General features: G+C 40.7%; 1 protein-coding gene across 1 annotated transcript in view; it reads left to right on the plus strand.

Moving 5' to 3' along the window:
• Window positions 1-14,489: 14,489 nt before the first annotated feature.
• LOC117476352 (matrix metalloproteinase-17-like) overlaps window positions 14,490-17,481 on the plus strand; it is a 60,897-nt gene continuing 57,905 nt past the window's right edge. The window contains exon 1 of the mRNA XM_034122807.1: window positions 14,490-14,966. Within this exon, the coding sequence (XP_033978698.1) occupies window positions 14,832-14,966 (135 nt within the window). The 5' untranslated portion in view covers window positions 14,490-14,831. The remainder of the gene's footprint in view (window positions 14,967-17,481) is intronic.

Raw genomic sequence — 17,481 nt, forward strand, 5'->3', positions numbered from 1 at the left:
GAAAATCACATTTGGAAAATAACATTGGCAACACAACCAGTCTTTATTAATTACTGAAGGGAGGCTGGTGCATAATCAGCAGCTCAAATGTGTTCTCTCCAAATTGTTCTAATTTAAAAAAAATAAAAAATTAGAATTGTGCTCATTTCAAGAAAAAGACACAACAGTATGAGTACAAGACAACAACACCGTACATAATAAGTCAAAAAAAAAAAAAAAAAATTTCGTTTTTTTACATTATTTGGTTATTTTCTTCCTCATTGCCTTTGTGGTCAGTAGCAGCCATCACAATCCAAAGGCTACTTAGTGTGATAACAAATGCATATTCTCAGCCTGACAGGTGAGGTGTGAGGAGGAGATGAAGAGCGTATTCAATGGGAGAAAGGAGGACAGCTAGAATGACTAGAACATTGCTTCGATGATGCATTACTCGTCTGAATCCCCTATGGTACAGCTCTTTATTATCTGTCAGGGTCACAGCACCGTTGAACTGCGGGAGAGCAGGCGATATTAACTAGTCCTTCCTCCGCTGACACTTAATATTGGAGAAATGAAGCCAATTAGCCCACCATATACGCCCACACACACTGTAGAGGCACAGAGGGAGACTACAGGTTGTACAGAGTGGCACTTTTACAGTTAAAACATACACATCGAAGCCATGCTCCGACCCACAGACAAACAGAGATATCCACTTGTAGAAATGTATCAACTAGTTGTTTTTTCATGCTGTGTTTATCACCATTGTGTGCAGCTGGAAGGGCATGGAAGCAGGGAGGTGAAAGATTACCTCTGGGTGTGTGAGCCCCAGGCACAGTTTCAGAGAACCACTTCCAATCTAGGACATAAGTCTCCCCGAGCCTCCGGGCTGGAAGAACCATCAGCTTTTTCTTTTCACTCCGATTAACAAGGACTGAAAAAAAGGTGCATATCCATTGCATGCACAACCTCTTGGCCTTTCTCATTTCACTATCGAACATCTAGGAGACGGCAGATTCTCCGGACATTCATCTTTTTTTACAACAGTGCCTGTCTGCATGCAGCCGTCTCTCAGGCAGGAAATCAGATTTCATTATGTTGTGCTGCAGCCATGCTGGTAAAGATTTAATCAAGGGGTCTAATAATACGATTGTCACTAATCACAAACACATCTCGTGATCAATATGCGTTCCACCAACCCACACAGAACCTCTCGGCAGTAAACGCTGAGCAGCGGAGCGTGTTGCATCTTGTATGAAATCAAGCAGAGAGAGACATCAATTATACATGGCTATCACAGTAACTGAAGCCTCCTGTGTTCTTATACATCAAATGTAACCTGTAATGAAATATTTTCTCATAAGAATCCACTTTAAAGCCTTAATTTGAATCATTTGGTCTATAATTGAAAGTTGATTGATTGAGGGGAAACCATGCATACTAGTGTGAGCTTCTGCTTTGCGAAGGTACGCACAATGTTAGGATATTATAATTAGTTCACATAACATTTCAGATTCAAGGTAGAGATCTCACAGGGTCAAACACACAATAACACCTAGCATATTAATAATGGGTTAAGCTTTAAATAAAAAAGTGTGAATGTCTATAAATCTCTCCACATATAAAGTAGATAAGATAAAACATGGATGAATTGATAGAAAGCATTTCTTTAACATCTTTAAATATAGGCTTTTATGTTACCAGAACTTCAATAAAAATCATAAAACGTCAGCTACAAAGTGCATGTGCTGTTACACAAAGCATTGACTATTTTAGAAAATAAATAAATAATACAAATACAATTATTTGTAAAAGGAAATCATTGATGTAAGGGTATTTTTTATTTATTTTATATTTAAAGTAAATCAGTTTCTGTAGTTAATTCTGTGCTAACCAGACTACGATTGACCAAAAGGTTGCCTATATTTCTTTAAAAAAATAATTCAATTGAAGAATATGATTTGTGTTTTTTACTGAATGATACAATGACCCCTCTGCTTCTTCCATCTGTTGTTTTTTTTTTACGTGAAACATGCATTTGTTTATACCCTCCCTGCTTTTTAATGTCTGAAAAGAGCTTTTATATATGACTACTGACAACAAGATTTATACAACAGAGTGTGAGCACATCTTAGTGAAATTAAATCGGATGAGTGCTTTGTTTAATGACTGATACCTCCAGACACTTGTTGTTGTCTTTGTCATAACCAGAGTGAGGTCACCAACTGACAGAAAGCATTTTTCCCCTGCCTTAACTCTGCTACCCCTTATTAAATAATCATCCATCAAATCCTGCCCAACAGATTTCAACAATATATTACGGCTGATGAACACGTTTTTTTATTCAAACATGTTTAACAAAAACAAAGTGTAGAATTGAAGGATATAACATTTTTATTATTCGTATTACTTTTAAGTATGACTTAGCATTTGTATTAAGTGTCATTCTGTGATCTAGCACTACTGACAACATACAAACTAAATATGCATCCATTTTCTGTGAAACACAGCATAGTTTAGTTCTGAAAGCACAGAGGTAAAAACCTAATAATTTGAAGCCCAAATTGTTAGTTTTACATCTAATTAGCGCATTTTACCGAACGTATTCACATGGTTATTTATTGATTTATTTCGGAAATAACACTTTGAGGTTTCAGATGCAAGTATACACAAAGATAGAAAGAAAACTCCCCCCTATGATCACATACATTCTTATCTTTTTCTCTGATTATTACCTCCTCCCCAGGTCTGTCATTTAAAACATATTGCACTTATTTGACAACACATTGTAAGACACAACAGCTGTGTGAGCAGGGTGTCTATCAGCATGCATTGTGGCTCGTGGTTCCTGCTAATGGAGGAGTGCGGCAAGAATGTCCCACAGGTTGCCTATTTATACCCTCCCCCTTAAAAAGGAGTGCCCTTCACAGCTGCGGGTGTAAGTTATAGTCAAGTGCTCTTGAGCAGGGATCAGTGCAGAGGGTATACACATGATGTCACTGTAAGTGGAGTCACCACAATCAGTCCCCCCTGAGTGAAAAACACATCACAGTCAGCACCTGCCAATATGTGGAAACAAGGTAAACACTGCTAGAACTGGGAGGAGTTAAGTCAGAAAAAAAATGTTATCTGAATATTTTACTGCTAAAGACTAAAGAGAAGAGTTGCAATGTCAGGCGTTCTTTGTTTTTGTGAGGGTAATTAACCAAAACCACTGTTTTCTGGTCGAAAACAACTAGCTTATTGCTATAAACTGTCCACAGAGACCCAAAATAAATGAAAGCCCAGAAAAAAAGGTCAAGGGATCACCAAAGTCAGCAGGCCTCATCCTTGTGGGACCATGTATGTCTTCACACAATTTAATTGCAACCCATTAGTCATTGTTGAGATATTTCTAAAAACTTTTTCTCAACAAAAGTTGTGAACTTACATTCTGACCGCCCGACATTTCGATCCCTGGAGTAAAGCGTATGGCGTGTCTCAAAATGTCCTCACATAGGATAAACAACTATAAGCACTGGAAAATGACCTAAACACCCATCTTGCCAGCTCTGTTTATTCTCTTTGTGCTTTATTTATTTGTGGACACTTCTGGGCTTCTTCTGCCATCCCCACTTTAAAAGACACATTATGAATAATGGATTATGACCTCAAGCAAAGCAAACTTACAGAAAGTGTGTATGAAGGCCTGAAAAGTCTTAATGCGCTTCCACTATAGATTTTATGGCAGGAGCCCCAAGGTGCTGTGGACTGACTAGAACTGTACATCAAAAGCCTGCGAGTCTGTGAAAGAAAGATTGGGCCAGACAGGGAGGGAGGCGAGAGAGATGTAGAGGTTTCAGGAGATGAATTTGGGGCAGTGACACACGCACATACACCGTGTAACATTGATTCATTACAACTCATCCATTACTATCATTGATTTTACTGTCTAGAGTGATATTGACAAGTCCTCCAAACCAAAACATGGTTTTGGGAAACATTGTTTACAGTGCAGAGCTTGCACACTGGCAGGCTAAATTGGGTTTAGTAAAGTTTGTATACTATTTATGCATGGCGGTGTTTCCCAAGGGGAAGTCAAACGCTTTGTCAAACATTATAAACAGAATTTGTAGGAGTCAGAGAAAGGACAGTGTCTCTCACTTGTCACTGCTGCACCAGACTGGACATAAAACAGTGACAGGACCTGCTCAGCAATTAGGGGGTGGTTTAGGTTTTTTATTTATTTGGCCAAATGATCTTATTGGTCATTCCCAACAATAAAGTTATATAGAAAGATGCCATGCTATGTTGGTTCTTTTTCGTGTAATGTATTGTAGCTTATGATATATATATATATTGCTTTTTGGCATGTTGTTTGTTTATCCTTTAATTGTATTGCATAAATAGAGGGGTAATTATTGTACACAAGCTATTATATATGAGTTGCAGGGAGGTTGGCATCTCAAGGTTCAAGGTTCTTTATTGTCAAACTAACATAGAGTAATTATGTCATTGAAAATCTTAGGTCACAGGCTTCTCCAACAATGCAACACAATAATACAGACAATATTAAAACAATATTAAAATATACTATATTAAAAGTAATACAAAAAGAAAAATTGTTTTTTAAAAAGTGAGAAAAAAAGTGGAATAGTGCAATACGAGTCTATATACAAGTTATTGGAATGATATATTAGATAATAGATAAATAATTACTAAGTAGCAGATTTGTTATGAAATTGTTTCAGCAGTTCAGTTGTTTAACAGTCTTATTGCCTGCGGGATGAAGCTGTCTCTGAATCTGGTTGTTTTTGTCCGGATGCTGCCGTAACGCCTGCCAGACGGCAGCAGACTGAACAGTTTGTGGCTGGGGTGATGGGGGTCTTTTATAATCCTGAGGGATTTCTTCCTGAGCCGCTGGGAGTAAAGGTCCTCCATGGATGGCAGCTCCGTCCTGGTGATGTTCTCTGCAGTTTTCACCACCCTCTGTAAAGCCTTACGATTAAGGGCGGTGCAGCTGCCGTACCAGGCCGTGATGCAGCCAGTCAGGATACTCTCTATGGTGCACCTGTAGAAGTTGCAGAGTATCCTGGAATCCATTTTGAACCTCCTCAGCCTGCGGAGGAAGAAGAGCCGCTGTCGAGCTTTCTTGGTGATGGTGGTGGTGTGAAGAGTCCATGTCAGGTCCTCAGTGATGTGGACCCCAAGGAACCTGAAGCTGCTGACCCTCTCCACCGTAGTCCCATTGATGGCGATGGGGGCGTGTCCCTCTCCCTGCTGCTTCCTGTAATCCACAATCAGCTCCTTTGTTTTGCTGACGTTGAGATGGAGGTTGTTATCCTGGCACCAAGATGTCAGTTTTCCGACCTCCTCTCTGTACGCCGTCTCGTCGCCGTCTGTGATCTGGCCGATGACGGTCGTGTCGTCAGCAAACTTCACGATGGTGTTGGAGCTGTGTGTGGCCACGCAGTCGTGAGTGAACAGGGAGTAGAGGAGAGGGCTGAGCACGCAGCCTTGAGGGGCACCGGTGTTGAGGATCAGGGTGGAGGATGTGATGTTTCCCACCCGCACTGCCTGGGGTCTGCCCATCAGGAAGTTCAGGATCCAGTCACAGAGGGCGCTGTTGAGCCCGAGGTCTCTGAGCTTGATGGCCAGCTTGGAGGGCACAATGGTATTGAATGCTGAACTGTAATCAATGAACAGCATTCTCACATATGTGTTCCTCCATCTAGCATCCAATTATGGTGTAATGTGAACAGTGTATTTTGCATGTCACTTACAGTTTATTAAATCAATAGAAACTGTATTTTGAAATACAAACCTTTCACAACATATTTAATTTTTGACACAAGGTATTGGCTGGTGTCTTAACTGACTTGCCATTAGCTCCAAATGCAGATCTTTGCCTTTGTGAAACTTGAATTACTTATATATCCTGGACTTGGAAAAAACCAGCCCAAGAGAGTGCCTTTCGCATAGATGACAGTAATGTCTTTAGATAATAGTAACTCTCCAATTAATCTTGCAACTATTATCAAAGTTCAGAGCAAATTATACAAGGAGCTTTAGCTATGTACAAGTTTCACTTAAATGTGCTGTAATGTTTATTTTTTATCTTTGCTTTTTAATGACTGATTTTAAATGCCTTTTTCTGAATGTCTTTCATTTTTGTAAAGCACCTTGAATTGCCTTGTGTTGAAAGGTGCTATATAAATAAACGTGCCTTGCCTTGCCTTAAATACGACAATGTTTTCAATCATCCCCATTCATGGGCACAATCTTATTCCACAGGGTTTTAAGGTCTCCATGATTTAGTTTGAACAAACAACATGAGTCAAATTATGTATTGTCATAGGAAGAATTAAACATATTTAATATTTAACAACCACTAAGCTGCATAAAGCATTCACATCACACCTCAGCGATACTACATGGCAGTAAGAAATGGTAAATACAGTTTTTTGACAATATTCATCTATCTTTGGAGTTTTAACCTCACAACAGTGCATGAGGCCTGCAGCCAACTTGGCACAAAATGCTCCAATAAATATTAAAAAGCATGAATTATAATGGCAGCTCTCAGAACTAAATTCAGTCCACGTCCACACTGGGCAATGGGTTTTCTTATAATTATACGATTTGTCCAAAGAAAATGAGCCAAATTTCTCTGGGAAATACTCTTAAGAGATGGTGAGCCACTTTAGGTCAAATGTGCACAACCGTCTGGGACGAGTAAGTGGATGTTTTGACCTTCTGTTAATGTAAATCCGAACGACTGAAGCTTCTTTTTGCTTTCAGACATTATGTTCGATACAATATCCAGATGCTACGATTATCATAATTCTGTGGCTTTGCGACAAGTAACTGGAGGCAGTAAACTTGGACAGCAGAACTTAATACTGCTGAGCAGAAAACATATTTTTCATGTCTTTCTTCCTTGGACAAGTGATGAACGACTGCTGTAATGGATTTGAATGAAAAATTGAACTGTGTGTATTTGTGCATGTGGCTCTGTTTTACCAAAAACAAGAACCTAGTGAATTTAAGAAAACCAACTAAGCTCATATTTTACTCAGATTCCTTAATTTACTGGTGCATCAAAGACCAGTTACCTATTAAATGCTATGCTACTGGGGCATGTAGCTCTTAGTGATTGTTAGTCATTACAGTATGTTCCTTTATTACCTGGCGGATTTGACTATGGCGCCACACAAAATAAATAATTAAGTCTTTTCTTGGACGAAGAAAGAAACTGTTTCATGTAATAATTATCTCTGCAGCTCAGCAAATTGTTTTGTGCTTTCCTCTGATGTTTTCTCAAATATGGTGAAAATAGAAGTCTAATGAGGGGTACAAAATAAAACATCTTTGCATTTCAGAGACACATGCAGTTTCTCTACTTCAGTGACCTAGCTTCTGCTGATATGTACATTTAATTGGGTCTAATTTAACTCTTTGAACGCACATTGTCTACATTTTAAATGAAAGTCTTTATTGTTTTTCTCTTAATTATCATCTGTAGTTCTGGTAGCATTATCCATAGCTGCTTCCTGAAAAATGTATTTAATTGGCGTTATTTCATGTCATTAGAAGACACAAAGATGACACAGGATGTTGATATGATATTGACTAACTTAGTAGTGAAATAGATTTCTGTCTAGCGAAGCAGTGAAGGAGCAAGCAAACACAGCTGGTTGACTGGCTTTATAGTTTCTCTATATAGACTCAACATTACCTACTCTGACGTTCTTTATTACTTGCCATTACATTCTTTCAAACCTTTTTATCTTTCCTCTCACAAACCTGAGCTTGGACCAATATGAAGGTTATTTCAATTGTAGTTTGGACACTTTCTGAAATTGAATAATGCAACCAAAGCTGACAAACGTTTGTTGTAATTTTACATGTTGAAAGGTCAAGGTCCTTTAACAACAACATCCTTCACCTCGCTGTGTAACCTTGTGATAATGAAACATGTAATATTTGCTAAACTAATGGCATTATAATGGCAATACTGGCAGAGGTGGGAGAAGTACTCAGATCTTGTACTAAAGAAAGAGTAGTAGTTTTTTTTACCTACCAGATTGTAGGAATACTCTGTTACAAGTAAAAGTCCTGCAATCAAAATGTTACTCAAGTAAAATCACAAAAGTATTAGCATCCAAATATACTTAAAGTACCAAAAGTACTCACATTTCAGAATAATATATATGATATGTTCTGATTATAATTATTGATAAAACGTAACATAAAATGGAAATACTCAAGTAAACTACAAGTATCTCAAAAGTGTGCTTAATGACAGTACTTGAGTAAATGTACTTACTCTACAACCCTGTTAACTGGCAATGTGTTGTTGTCTCACATTTTACTGGCAACACAACCTTACTTTCCCCATACTTTTCCTTTTTAGTTCCATGGGAGCCTGCCTGCAGGCGCCAGTCTCAGGACACCTCCACTCTGAGGACACCTCCACTCTCAGGACAGGAAGTGCATGCACGCTAAGAATTATAAAATAAAATCGCCACTATCAGTACAGCGCCACTTTCCGAACAGGAAATGCATGCAAATACAAAATAAAATCGTACTGACACTTATTATATACATATGTATATATATATATATATAGATATATATATACAAATAGGGACACCTTGTATTGTTTACTCTCAGTACAGCACCACTTTCCGAAGAGGAAATGCATGCAAATACAAAATAAAATCGTACTGACACTTATTATATACATATGTATATATATATATATAGATATATATATAAAAATAGGGACACCTTGTATTGTTTACTCTCAGTACAGCACCACTTTCCGAACAGGAAATGCACGCTAATAGGGTTCGAGAAACAACCGTGTTTGCCGGGTGCACCGCGGCGGAGGTGGGGAGGTTCCAGCCGGGAACCTCCACCCCGCTGCGGGACCCGTGGTGGGACCCCTGAGCCAGACGGTGCGTCTTGGTCACGCTTCATATCGGCCGGCCCGGGAAGGAAGAGACACGCAGAGTGGGAGAAGTCCCCCACCCCAACGCAGCACACCCTCCCGGCCATCAGAGTAGAACCCGCAGTTCGGAGGAACCGACCACCAGAGCACTGGCACTAGGCCGGGCCGGTGGAGGCCCTCCGATGGTGGGTCACGTTTGCCATTCGATCAGTGAGAGGAGAGGAGAAGAATGCAACAAAAATTGTCAAAATCCGTTAATATATGGATGAGTGGGGGGGGGGGGGGGGGTGGCTGGACACAGGCCGTGGGGGGACACCCGAGACCGGGCAGTGTCCCCGGTAGAAGGAGCCGGGTGAAATAGCCAAAAAAAGACAAATTAATTAAACCGGGGAAAATAGGGGACAAGTGAAAAAAAGTGTCCGAAAATAGGCACTCTTGAGGCGGGCAGAGTCCCATGTCAACTCCCGTTACATTCCTCCATGGTGTCATTTGAGCGAAAAATGGCTAAGTCAACTTTTACGAGAACCAGGTTGGGGGGGTCAAAAGGGCTTGACCAAGGCCGACCCAAAGTGCATGGTGAGCGGACTCATCACCTCCGTGATGAGTCTCCATTGTGATTTGAAAACTTCCATCAGACGAGTCCTTCGGGGGGCGGGGAAAAAACATGTTCGTCAGAATCGTCACTTGAGAGTGGAGGTGTCCTGACAGTGGAGCCTACACCGGAACTGTCCTGAGAGTGGAGGCCTGCAGGCAGACCCCTCTCTTTAGTTCCGATAGTTCCTGGGATTTTGCGTTCACACCAAAAAGAGAACTTAGTTCATGAGAACTTTTTCCCCCCTTTTCAGTCCCTGCTAGAGAGAAGGTACTTTCCTGGGAGAAAAAGGTTCCCATTTCTGATTGGCGGGGCGAATTGCAAACCACGCCCCGTAAAACTCAGAAAAGTTTTGTGAAGCCGCCATTGTATTTGCTGGCATTAGCATTATTAGCATTAGCATTAGCCCAGCGCACCAACGGAGAGGCAACACTTATGACAACACAAAAAAAAACAGGGGAGCGGTGGAGTGATGAGGAGGTGTCGGCGTTCTGGCGATTTACTCGGAAGGCTTCAGTAAGCTGCTGGGAGTCCCAGCAGCTTCTACTGAAGCCAGTCCCCAACTCCGGGGACTTCCGGCCAGGGACTTCGGGTGGCAATATATGCCGTGAAGCGGTTTGCAGCCTGCCAGTAAACCCAAAGCAGAAGAAGAAGAAGTGACGTCAGTGGCTTCCAGTGGCGAGCCGTGAGCTTTATACCTAGGCCCTCTGACCCCCACCCCTTCCCTCGAAAAAAGAAAAAAAAAGAGTTATTACGTCACAGCGTATACTTCAGCGGAATATCAAAACAACGGCCCAGGGTGCAAAACACATCAATGACAGCGACCCTCTACCACACAAAACAACACCTGTGAACCCAATTTGTGTTCTTTGACATTGAAAATGATATTGCATTGTGTTTCTTACTTTCGTTGCCGTTGTATGTCTTAAGTGTAATTTGGCATGCTTTTATTTTGAAGGCGAGTTCACGCTGTTGACAGGAAGTTGTTGTTGCTATGGAAACAAGAAAAGTTTCACAGCGGGCGGAACTTGTCATAATGTCCGCGATAATAAAACCCACCCATTTAGAGGGAAGATATGATTGGTCAATTGTACTGTCATTTGACATTACTCTCTCGTTCAGTTACTATAGCGGGCCCTCTGTGAATCGCAGAGAGGGCCAGGCGAGCTTCTTTCATGTAACCCACACATTCAAACAGAGAATGAACAGGCAGATTCGAAGGATTTATTTCTTTGGAAATGTTATTTTAAATACAATTAAATCAAGTTTCTTTTCGGTAAAACTAATGAAAAATATAACAAAAATAATATTAAAAAAATATATATTTAAAAGAAATATTATTTTTTTTAATGTTTTTAAATATTATTTTTTGGAATATCTTAGGCCCTCACAGAGGGCCTAGAGGGCCCTGACGGCTCGCCACTGGTGGCTTCATTTGCCTAATCCGGGGTTGCAGTCGAATAGTCCATTTAGTTTAGGAACCTTCCTAACGGAGTGAAATGACCCGGAAGTACCTCAGTGGCAGCCATGATAAGTGCCGTTCAAATTCTCTAGATGATAGGAAAGGAGGTTTCAAACTTCCTTTATAACCTCCTTTAGCTTAGGAACCACTGGACCTCCCTTTACGAAAGAAGAGGAGAAGATGCTGCCCCACAATGCCTTGCGGCCGCAGCATTTGCCGTCACACAACATTCGGCCGTTCACGGAAACAACCGATTATGACCGAGAAATGATATCATGAATGTTACGGTGCTTATTAAGCTTTTTAAAACGTATGTGGTAACTTGCCAAAGTGCTTTGTTTTGAACGTTCATCAGTATTATAATCAAAAAGAGAAATATGAACGTTGGTTTTTACTGTAATGATCAAATAAAGTCAACATTTCACAGTCTTTACTGAGCTGTGTGGGGTTTGTTCAACTTTTAAAAGATGTTTGAATGGTGATATACACAGTGATAGATGTTAAGGACTAACATTTATAATAAATATATTTGTATTGATTTTAAGATCTTTTCATAGTTCATACAATCATACGTACAGTATTGGGATCATTTGTATTCATGTGGACCGGAGGGAGAGGGTGACGAGCATAAGTTTCACTTTCCTTTTTAATTTCAATTCCAACTTTGGTCATGAAAAATATGTTTCTCTGTTGTCCACGTTCATAAAGCATAAAACAACAGCATCAGAGCACGGTGCAGAGTCTCTAGATGAGTTTACAGTAGTTATTATACATCCATGTTGTAGTCCGCTGTATAGAAAACTGTAGTTTCCATAGTTTCCCCACAGCATCAGATGCACATTTATGACGTCCGCTGGCGCACCATAAACACGTTGGATAGTGAAAGTGCAGTCGGATTCTCTAAAGCAGTGGCTCTCAACTGGTCAGGCCTCGGGACCCAATTGTTCCTTTGTCAATAAATTGCGACCCGAAATTTGAACCACTCAAATCTATTCAACAAAAGATAGTGCTGTAATATATACACTTTTCAATTTAAAGTTAATTAAAGTGAAGTACAGTGCATATATCCCTTATATCCCTTCACAGAACTAAAGTATGCTTTTAAAAGGTTTAATGAGATGATGGAATCAAAGCTGAACTGTATAATATAAAAAGGCACACATGCTGAAAACCCAACTGCAGAAGGGGGGTCTGGGAGGATTCTCCCCAGGAAATTTTTTGAAATACTAACATATAAACTACGCATTCTGGTACATTCTGAGAAGAAAATAAATAAATCTATTACTACCCGACATATTAATAATAGGCTATTTGATGCCATTGTTTCTTTTTCATTTTGTTCTGACAGTAATTCACACAGACAAGTTCAGCACTTGTCTGTGTGAATTACTTTAAATTGTGGGTAGGGTAGATAGCCCCCATTGTTCTGTGACCTGTCAATCATCAAACCGGGGGTCATATTTCATTAGGTGTTCATTTTTATCTGAAGTTGTACCCATGGATGTATAAAGAATAGTTCTACAGCAAAGTTATTCTCCGTGGGGACTTCCGGCAACAATCTTTATTCTGATTGGCCAGAAGACTCGAAAAAACATCAGCAAAGATGTTTTATTGAGAAGATGATCACTACGTGACAGAAGTTTTCAAAACCGTTTATGGTCTCCGGTACTTCCAGTCCAACGCCTACTGCATGCACAGCGTTAGAAAATCGGGCCTTCAAAATAAAAGTTTGACCTTTTTCCAAAAAAAAAGGAAAGATATATTTTGTTTTTTCAACTTTTTTTTTTCTTCACTCACACATCTGCGACCCACTTGAAACGGGTCCGCGACCCACTTTTGGGTTGCGACCCACCAGTTGAGAACCACTGCTCTAAAGTACCGCAGTCTCCTCTCCTATAGGTTGCGGTCGAATAGTCCATTTAGCTTAGGAACCTTCCTAACGGAGTGAAATTACCCGGAAGTCCCTCAGTGGCAGCCATGATAAGTGCCGTTCGAATTCTCTAAATGAAAGGAAAGGAGGTTTCAAACTTCCTTTATAACCTCCTTTAGCTTAGGAACCACTGGACCTCCCTAACCTAAAGGAGAGGAGAAAATACTGCCCCACAATGCCTTGCGGCATTTGCCGTCACACAACAGTCGGCCGTTCACGGAAACAACCGATTATGAACGAGAAATTATATCATGAAAGTTACGGTGCTTATTAAGCATTTTAAAACGTATGTGGTAAGTTGCCAAAGTGCTTTGTTTTGAACGTTCATCAGTATTATAATCAAAAAGAGAAATATGAACATTAGTTTTTACTGAAATGATCAAATAAAGTCAACATTTCACAGTCTTTACTGAGCTGTGTGGGGTTTGTTCAACTTTTAAAAGAAGAATATGTTTCTCTGTTGTCCCCGTTCATAAAGCATAAAACAACAGCATCAGAGCACGGTGCAGAGTCTCAAGATGAGTTTACAGTAGTCCCTCGTTCTTATTAAACATCCATGTTGTAGTCCGCTGTATAGAAAACTGTAGTTTCCATAGTTTCCCCACAGCAGCAGACGCACATTTATGACCTCCGCTGGCGCATCATAAACACGTTGGATAGTGAAAGTGCAGTCGGATTCTCTAATCCGACTGCACTTTCACTATCCAACTTTAGAGTCGAAAGTACCGCAGTCTCTTCTCCTAAATCCTTTTGAATTCTCCTATCCACTATCCCTTAACCCCGTGACGTTTCACTCAGAGGTCAAGGAATAGACGATAGGGTTAGAATTTAGGAGCTGATTTTTGGACTATTCGACCGCAACCCTAAATCCTTTTGAATTATCCTATCCACTCTAACTTAACCCCGTGACGTTTCACACAGAGGTCAAGGGATAGACGATAGGGATAGACGTTAGGAGCTGATTTTTGGACTATTCGACCGCAGCCCTGGGCTCTGGCATAATCCTCCCGGCCTCAGGGATTTATTCCGGTGTGAACGCGATCTGCTCAGGGAACTAAAGAGTTCCGATGAACTAAGTAGGCTACTGGGAACTAAGTACAGCAAAGTACTTGGTGTGAAAGCGCCTATAACACTTGAAGATGTGATGATGATGAGCAAACAGTCGAGATAACAGATGTATAACATAACCTGAACCATGAGCATAAAAAAGATAATAAAATGTTTCTTATCTGTATCTGCTTCTGTAACTCCTGTTATGCATTGCTGGCATAAGATAACATAAAACATGAAGCTGCTGGTCCAACACTTGGATTCTCTCCAAGGCATGTCAAACCCACTCAACGCTGAGTCGCTGACATATTTTCTCATGCAACGATGATGAGCAACACGGACAAATTGTTTTACGTCTTTTAGCTGGACCCTTGAGTCTCTCAAATTACGGAGGAGGCGCGTCATGAATTCAGTTTGAAGTGTGCTAAGAAGGCGCTGAACTCCCCTCCCTCCCTCCTTCTCCCTGAATCCTCCGGGCCAAATACTCATTCACTCTCAGTGCGTGTGCGTCTGCTCGGGACAAAACCGCACGCAGCTGCTTTCATTACCAGAGCTGGAGCCTCCGCGAGCAGGAAAGGGAGCTCGCGCCACTTGCTGCAGGGATATCACCTCAGATGGACTTGATATAAATCAAGAATACACATTTTCCATCTGATAATGAACACGTAGGTGGTAGTTACAAGTGCCGTTTTGTGGAGAAAAAACTTAGCCTTACAGCCAGCGGTGTTTTAATGTGTTTCATGTGTTTGCGCTCAACAGTGAGGTAGACCTTAATCGAGCACATTTTTACAGGAGTATTGGCGTGAGATTTATCCGGCGGATGCAGCTGTCGGGGTCGGTGTCTGAGCCCTGCAGGAGCAGCCTGTCATACTCATAGGGCAGCATGGTTTCTCTGGTGCTTCACAAGTGGATGAGGAATATTTCTCCGGAGATGCTTCTGTTGGTGCCTATTTTGTTGTTTTTACCTCTGACTGGAGCGGCTCCTTCTCTGACTAACGAGCAGCTGGACACCGGGGTGGTAAGTTCTCTACATTTTCTATGAAGTTTTGCTAGTTATTACGACTTTTGGACACGGTGGGACTGAACGTTTTTTTTGCTTAATATCACCACTAGAAACATCCCATTTAATGTTGTGTTTTTCAACCAAACCCCTCTCTTTGAATGGGCAGTTTTACCCTACTTTTATAGACAGAACACTCTCCATACTTGATCTGAATGTTAACACCTCGCAGCAGTCCTCAGCACGGGGGCAAGCTTGGTGATGCAGGCTGGATGTGATGGAAAATGAAATAGGAGCCTGTTCTGCAAAGCAGATCCCTGTAATGGCCTGCAATAAATACATGTAAATGTAGTCTATTTGTCTTGGTGGAATATCGACCTCCTCCACTGCATGCTGACATAGTATCCTGCACTGATGAATGGCCGACGGGGCTCACTTCCATCACAGTGAGTGACACACCAAGCCATAAGACCTTATTGGATATTTCCTCTTCCCAGTGATACCTCTCAAAGACTGATCCAATATGTCACCTTGTGCCAATTTTAAACAATTACTGGGTTTAAAATATACACTTAAATCAGATGTGATGATACAAAAGATCCTCCTAAACCAATTAAACAAAACAGCCACTTGATTGACAGTTAACATCTTAAGGCTATGAGCTGCATATCAAAAAGTTGTATTTAATGATAGCTGTGAAACTAAGGTGCAGACCAATACATCTCTTTTATGAATACTCTTCTAATTTATTTTTGAAAGGATGCTTTATGATTATTAATTAGACCCACTGTAAGCCTTCCAATGAGCTGAGCAAATTAAAGCTATTATATCATATTTCGATCGATAGGTTAGACCCAAAATAAACTTCAGCTTTGTGGTTGGAGTGTATTGAGCTGCAGATGAAACAAGTTTCTGCAAATGATTAAATCTTTGAAAGCAGCATAATTAATGCTTTGTTTAAATGGCTCTAATATCTACATATATTTCTCATTTGCATCGTTTTATTCATGTCTGCTGCTGCCAACTTCTGTCTTGTGTCAGTGTCAGGTGCACTGCATCTTTGCTCTTTCTTTTTAGGCATGAAGTATGTCTATTGCTGTACCACATCCACTAACTACCTTTGTATGTGTGCTACAAGAAGTCAACTTCATGTTCTTAGTCTTAGATACTCTTAGCTGCAGACATGCATCTTCCCTTATCTCAACAACATGGTTGAGGACAACCACACAGGGTCTTATCATTACATATTTCCTTGTAGTTGCTTTAATCTTTTTCTTCCACTGGCGATTTAACACATTGGGGGGTTGGATGAAAGTTGTGTTGGGCAGGCTATCCTTAAAGCTGCCTTGATGCTATATTATCCATGCTATGTTTGAGTGTGTGAGCACTGAGCAAACATTTGGCTTCTAACACATCCAGCAAGAAACAGAGCAATATGATCATCACTGGAGTCCTTTTTCTCACCACACATCCAGTGTGCAAAGCTCACTGTAGTGTTGTTCCTCTTTTGGTTCATCAGCAACTATTGAGAAGTCTATCTGTGTTTATTGTTCTTGAGGTATTAGCTCTGCTGTTAAGCTTTGTGTTTAATTATGACTTCTTCAAATCTTGGTGCATGACTGTTTGTATGAGCTGTGTGCTAAGAGCAGCTACCCACATTTTTTTTTAAGAACCTACAAATCAAAACAAATGTTAAGTAGGGTGCGGAATCTATATTCTAAATAATATTGGCAGCACAAACAAATATTTTACATAATTACTTCATCCAAATATAGGTCTGGATTTGTCACCTATGTACTGTAGATTTTAAGTACCATTTAATTTCTGAGCATTCAAAATAGAAGTAGGGTTGCGACAAATGCTCATTGCCCTTTCTTATTAATCTGTGAATTATTTTCATGATTGATTGGGTTTACCGTCCATTCATTCTAAGAAAATAACAGGAAAGTGCCACTCACAGTTTCCCAAAACCCTAGCTAGGTTTTACTTCCTTTGACTCGTGTGTGTTTTCATCAAAAGCCACAATGACAGTGAATGGCATTGTACACCGGAGTGTAATAACTGGTCTTGTTAACAAAGGCAGACACAGCTTTTTCTCAGGTTGTTGGTTTGGTGTGGAAGGATATCAGGGTTACCTAGGGAGCTGGACAGACAGCTGTACAGATGAGCACTCGTACAAAGACACAGTCCCCCCCCTGCGACCGTCTGATTGACATTTGAATAAGACTTCCCCTGCATTGATGCGATTGCTCTCAGCTGTTGGGAGCGGTTGGATAATTGGTTGTTGAGGTTTTAAGTGGGTTCTCCTATCTCGGCCCAGTTGTGTTCATAAGTGCTATACATCTGGGACCCGGTCCGCAAGAACAACCATCTACCCACAGAGCCGTGTCCTGATCTCCAGCTCTGCTGCTCCCCAGCCCCATTTCACTTCAGAGCCACTGTGCTGCATCACTTGGCTTTTAGTCGAGCTTGAGTGCCAAAATAATCCCTCTCTACTTGTAAATACTATACACTGCGACCGTAATTAGCTGGA

This window comes from Trematomus bernacchii, unplaced genomic scaffold (assembly GCF_902827165.1).
Source record: "Trematomus bernacchii unplaced genomic scaffold, fTreBer1.1, whole genome shotgun sequence".
In the NCBI taxonomy this organism is placed as follows: Eukaryota; Metazoa; Chordata; class Actinopteri; order Perciformes; family Nototheniidae; genus Trematomus; species Trematomus bernacchii.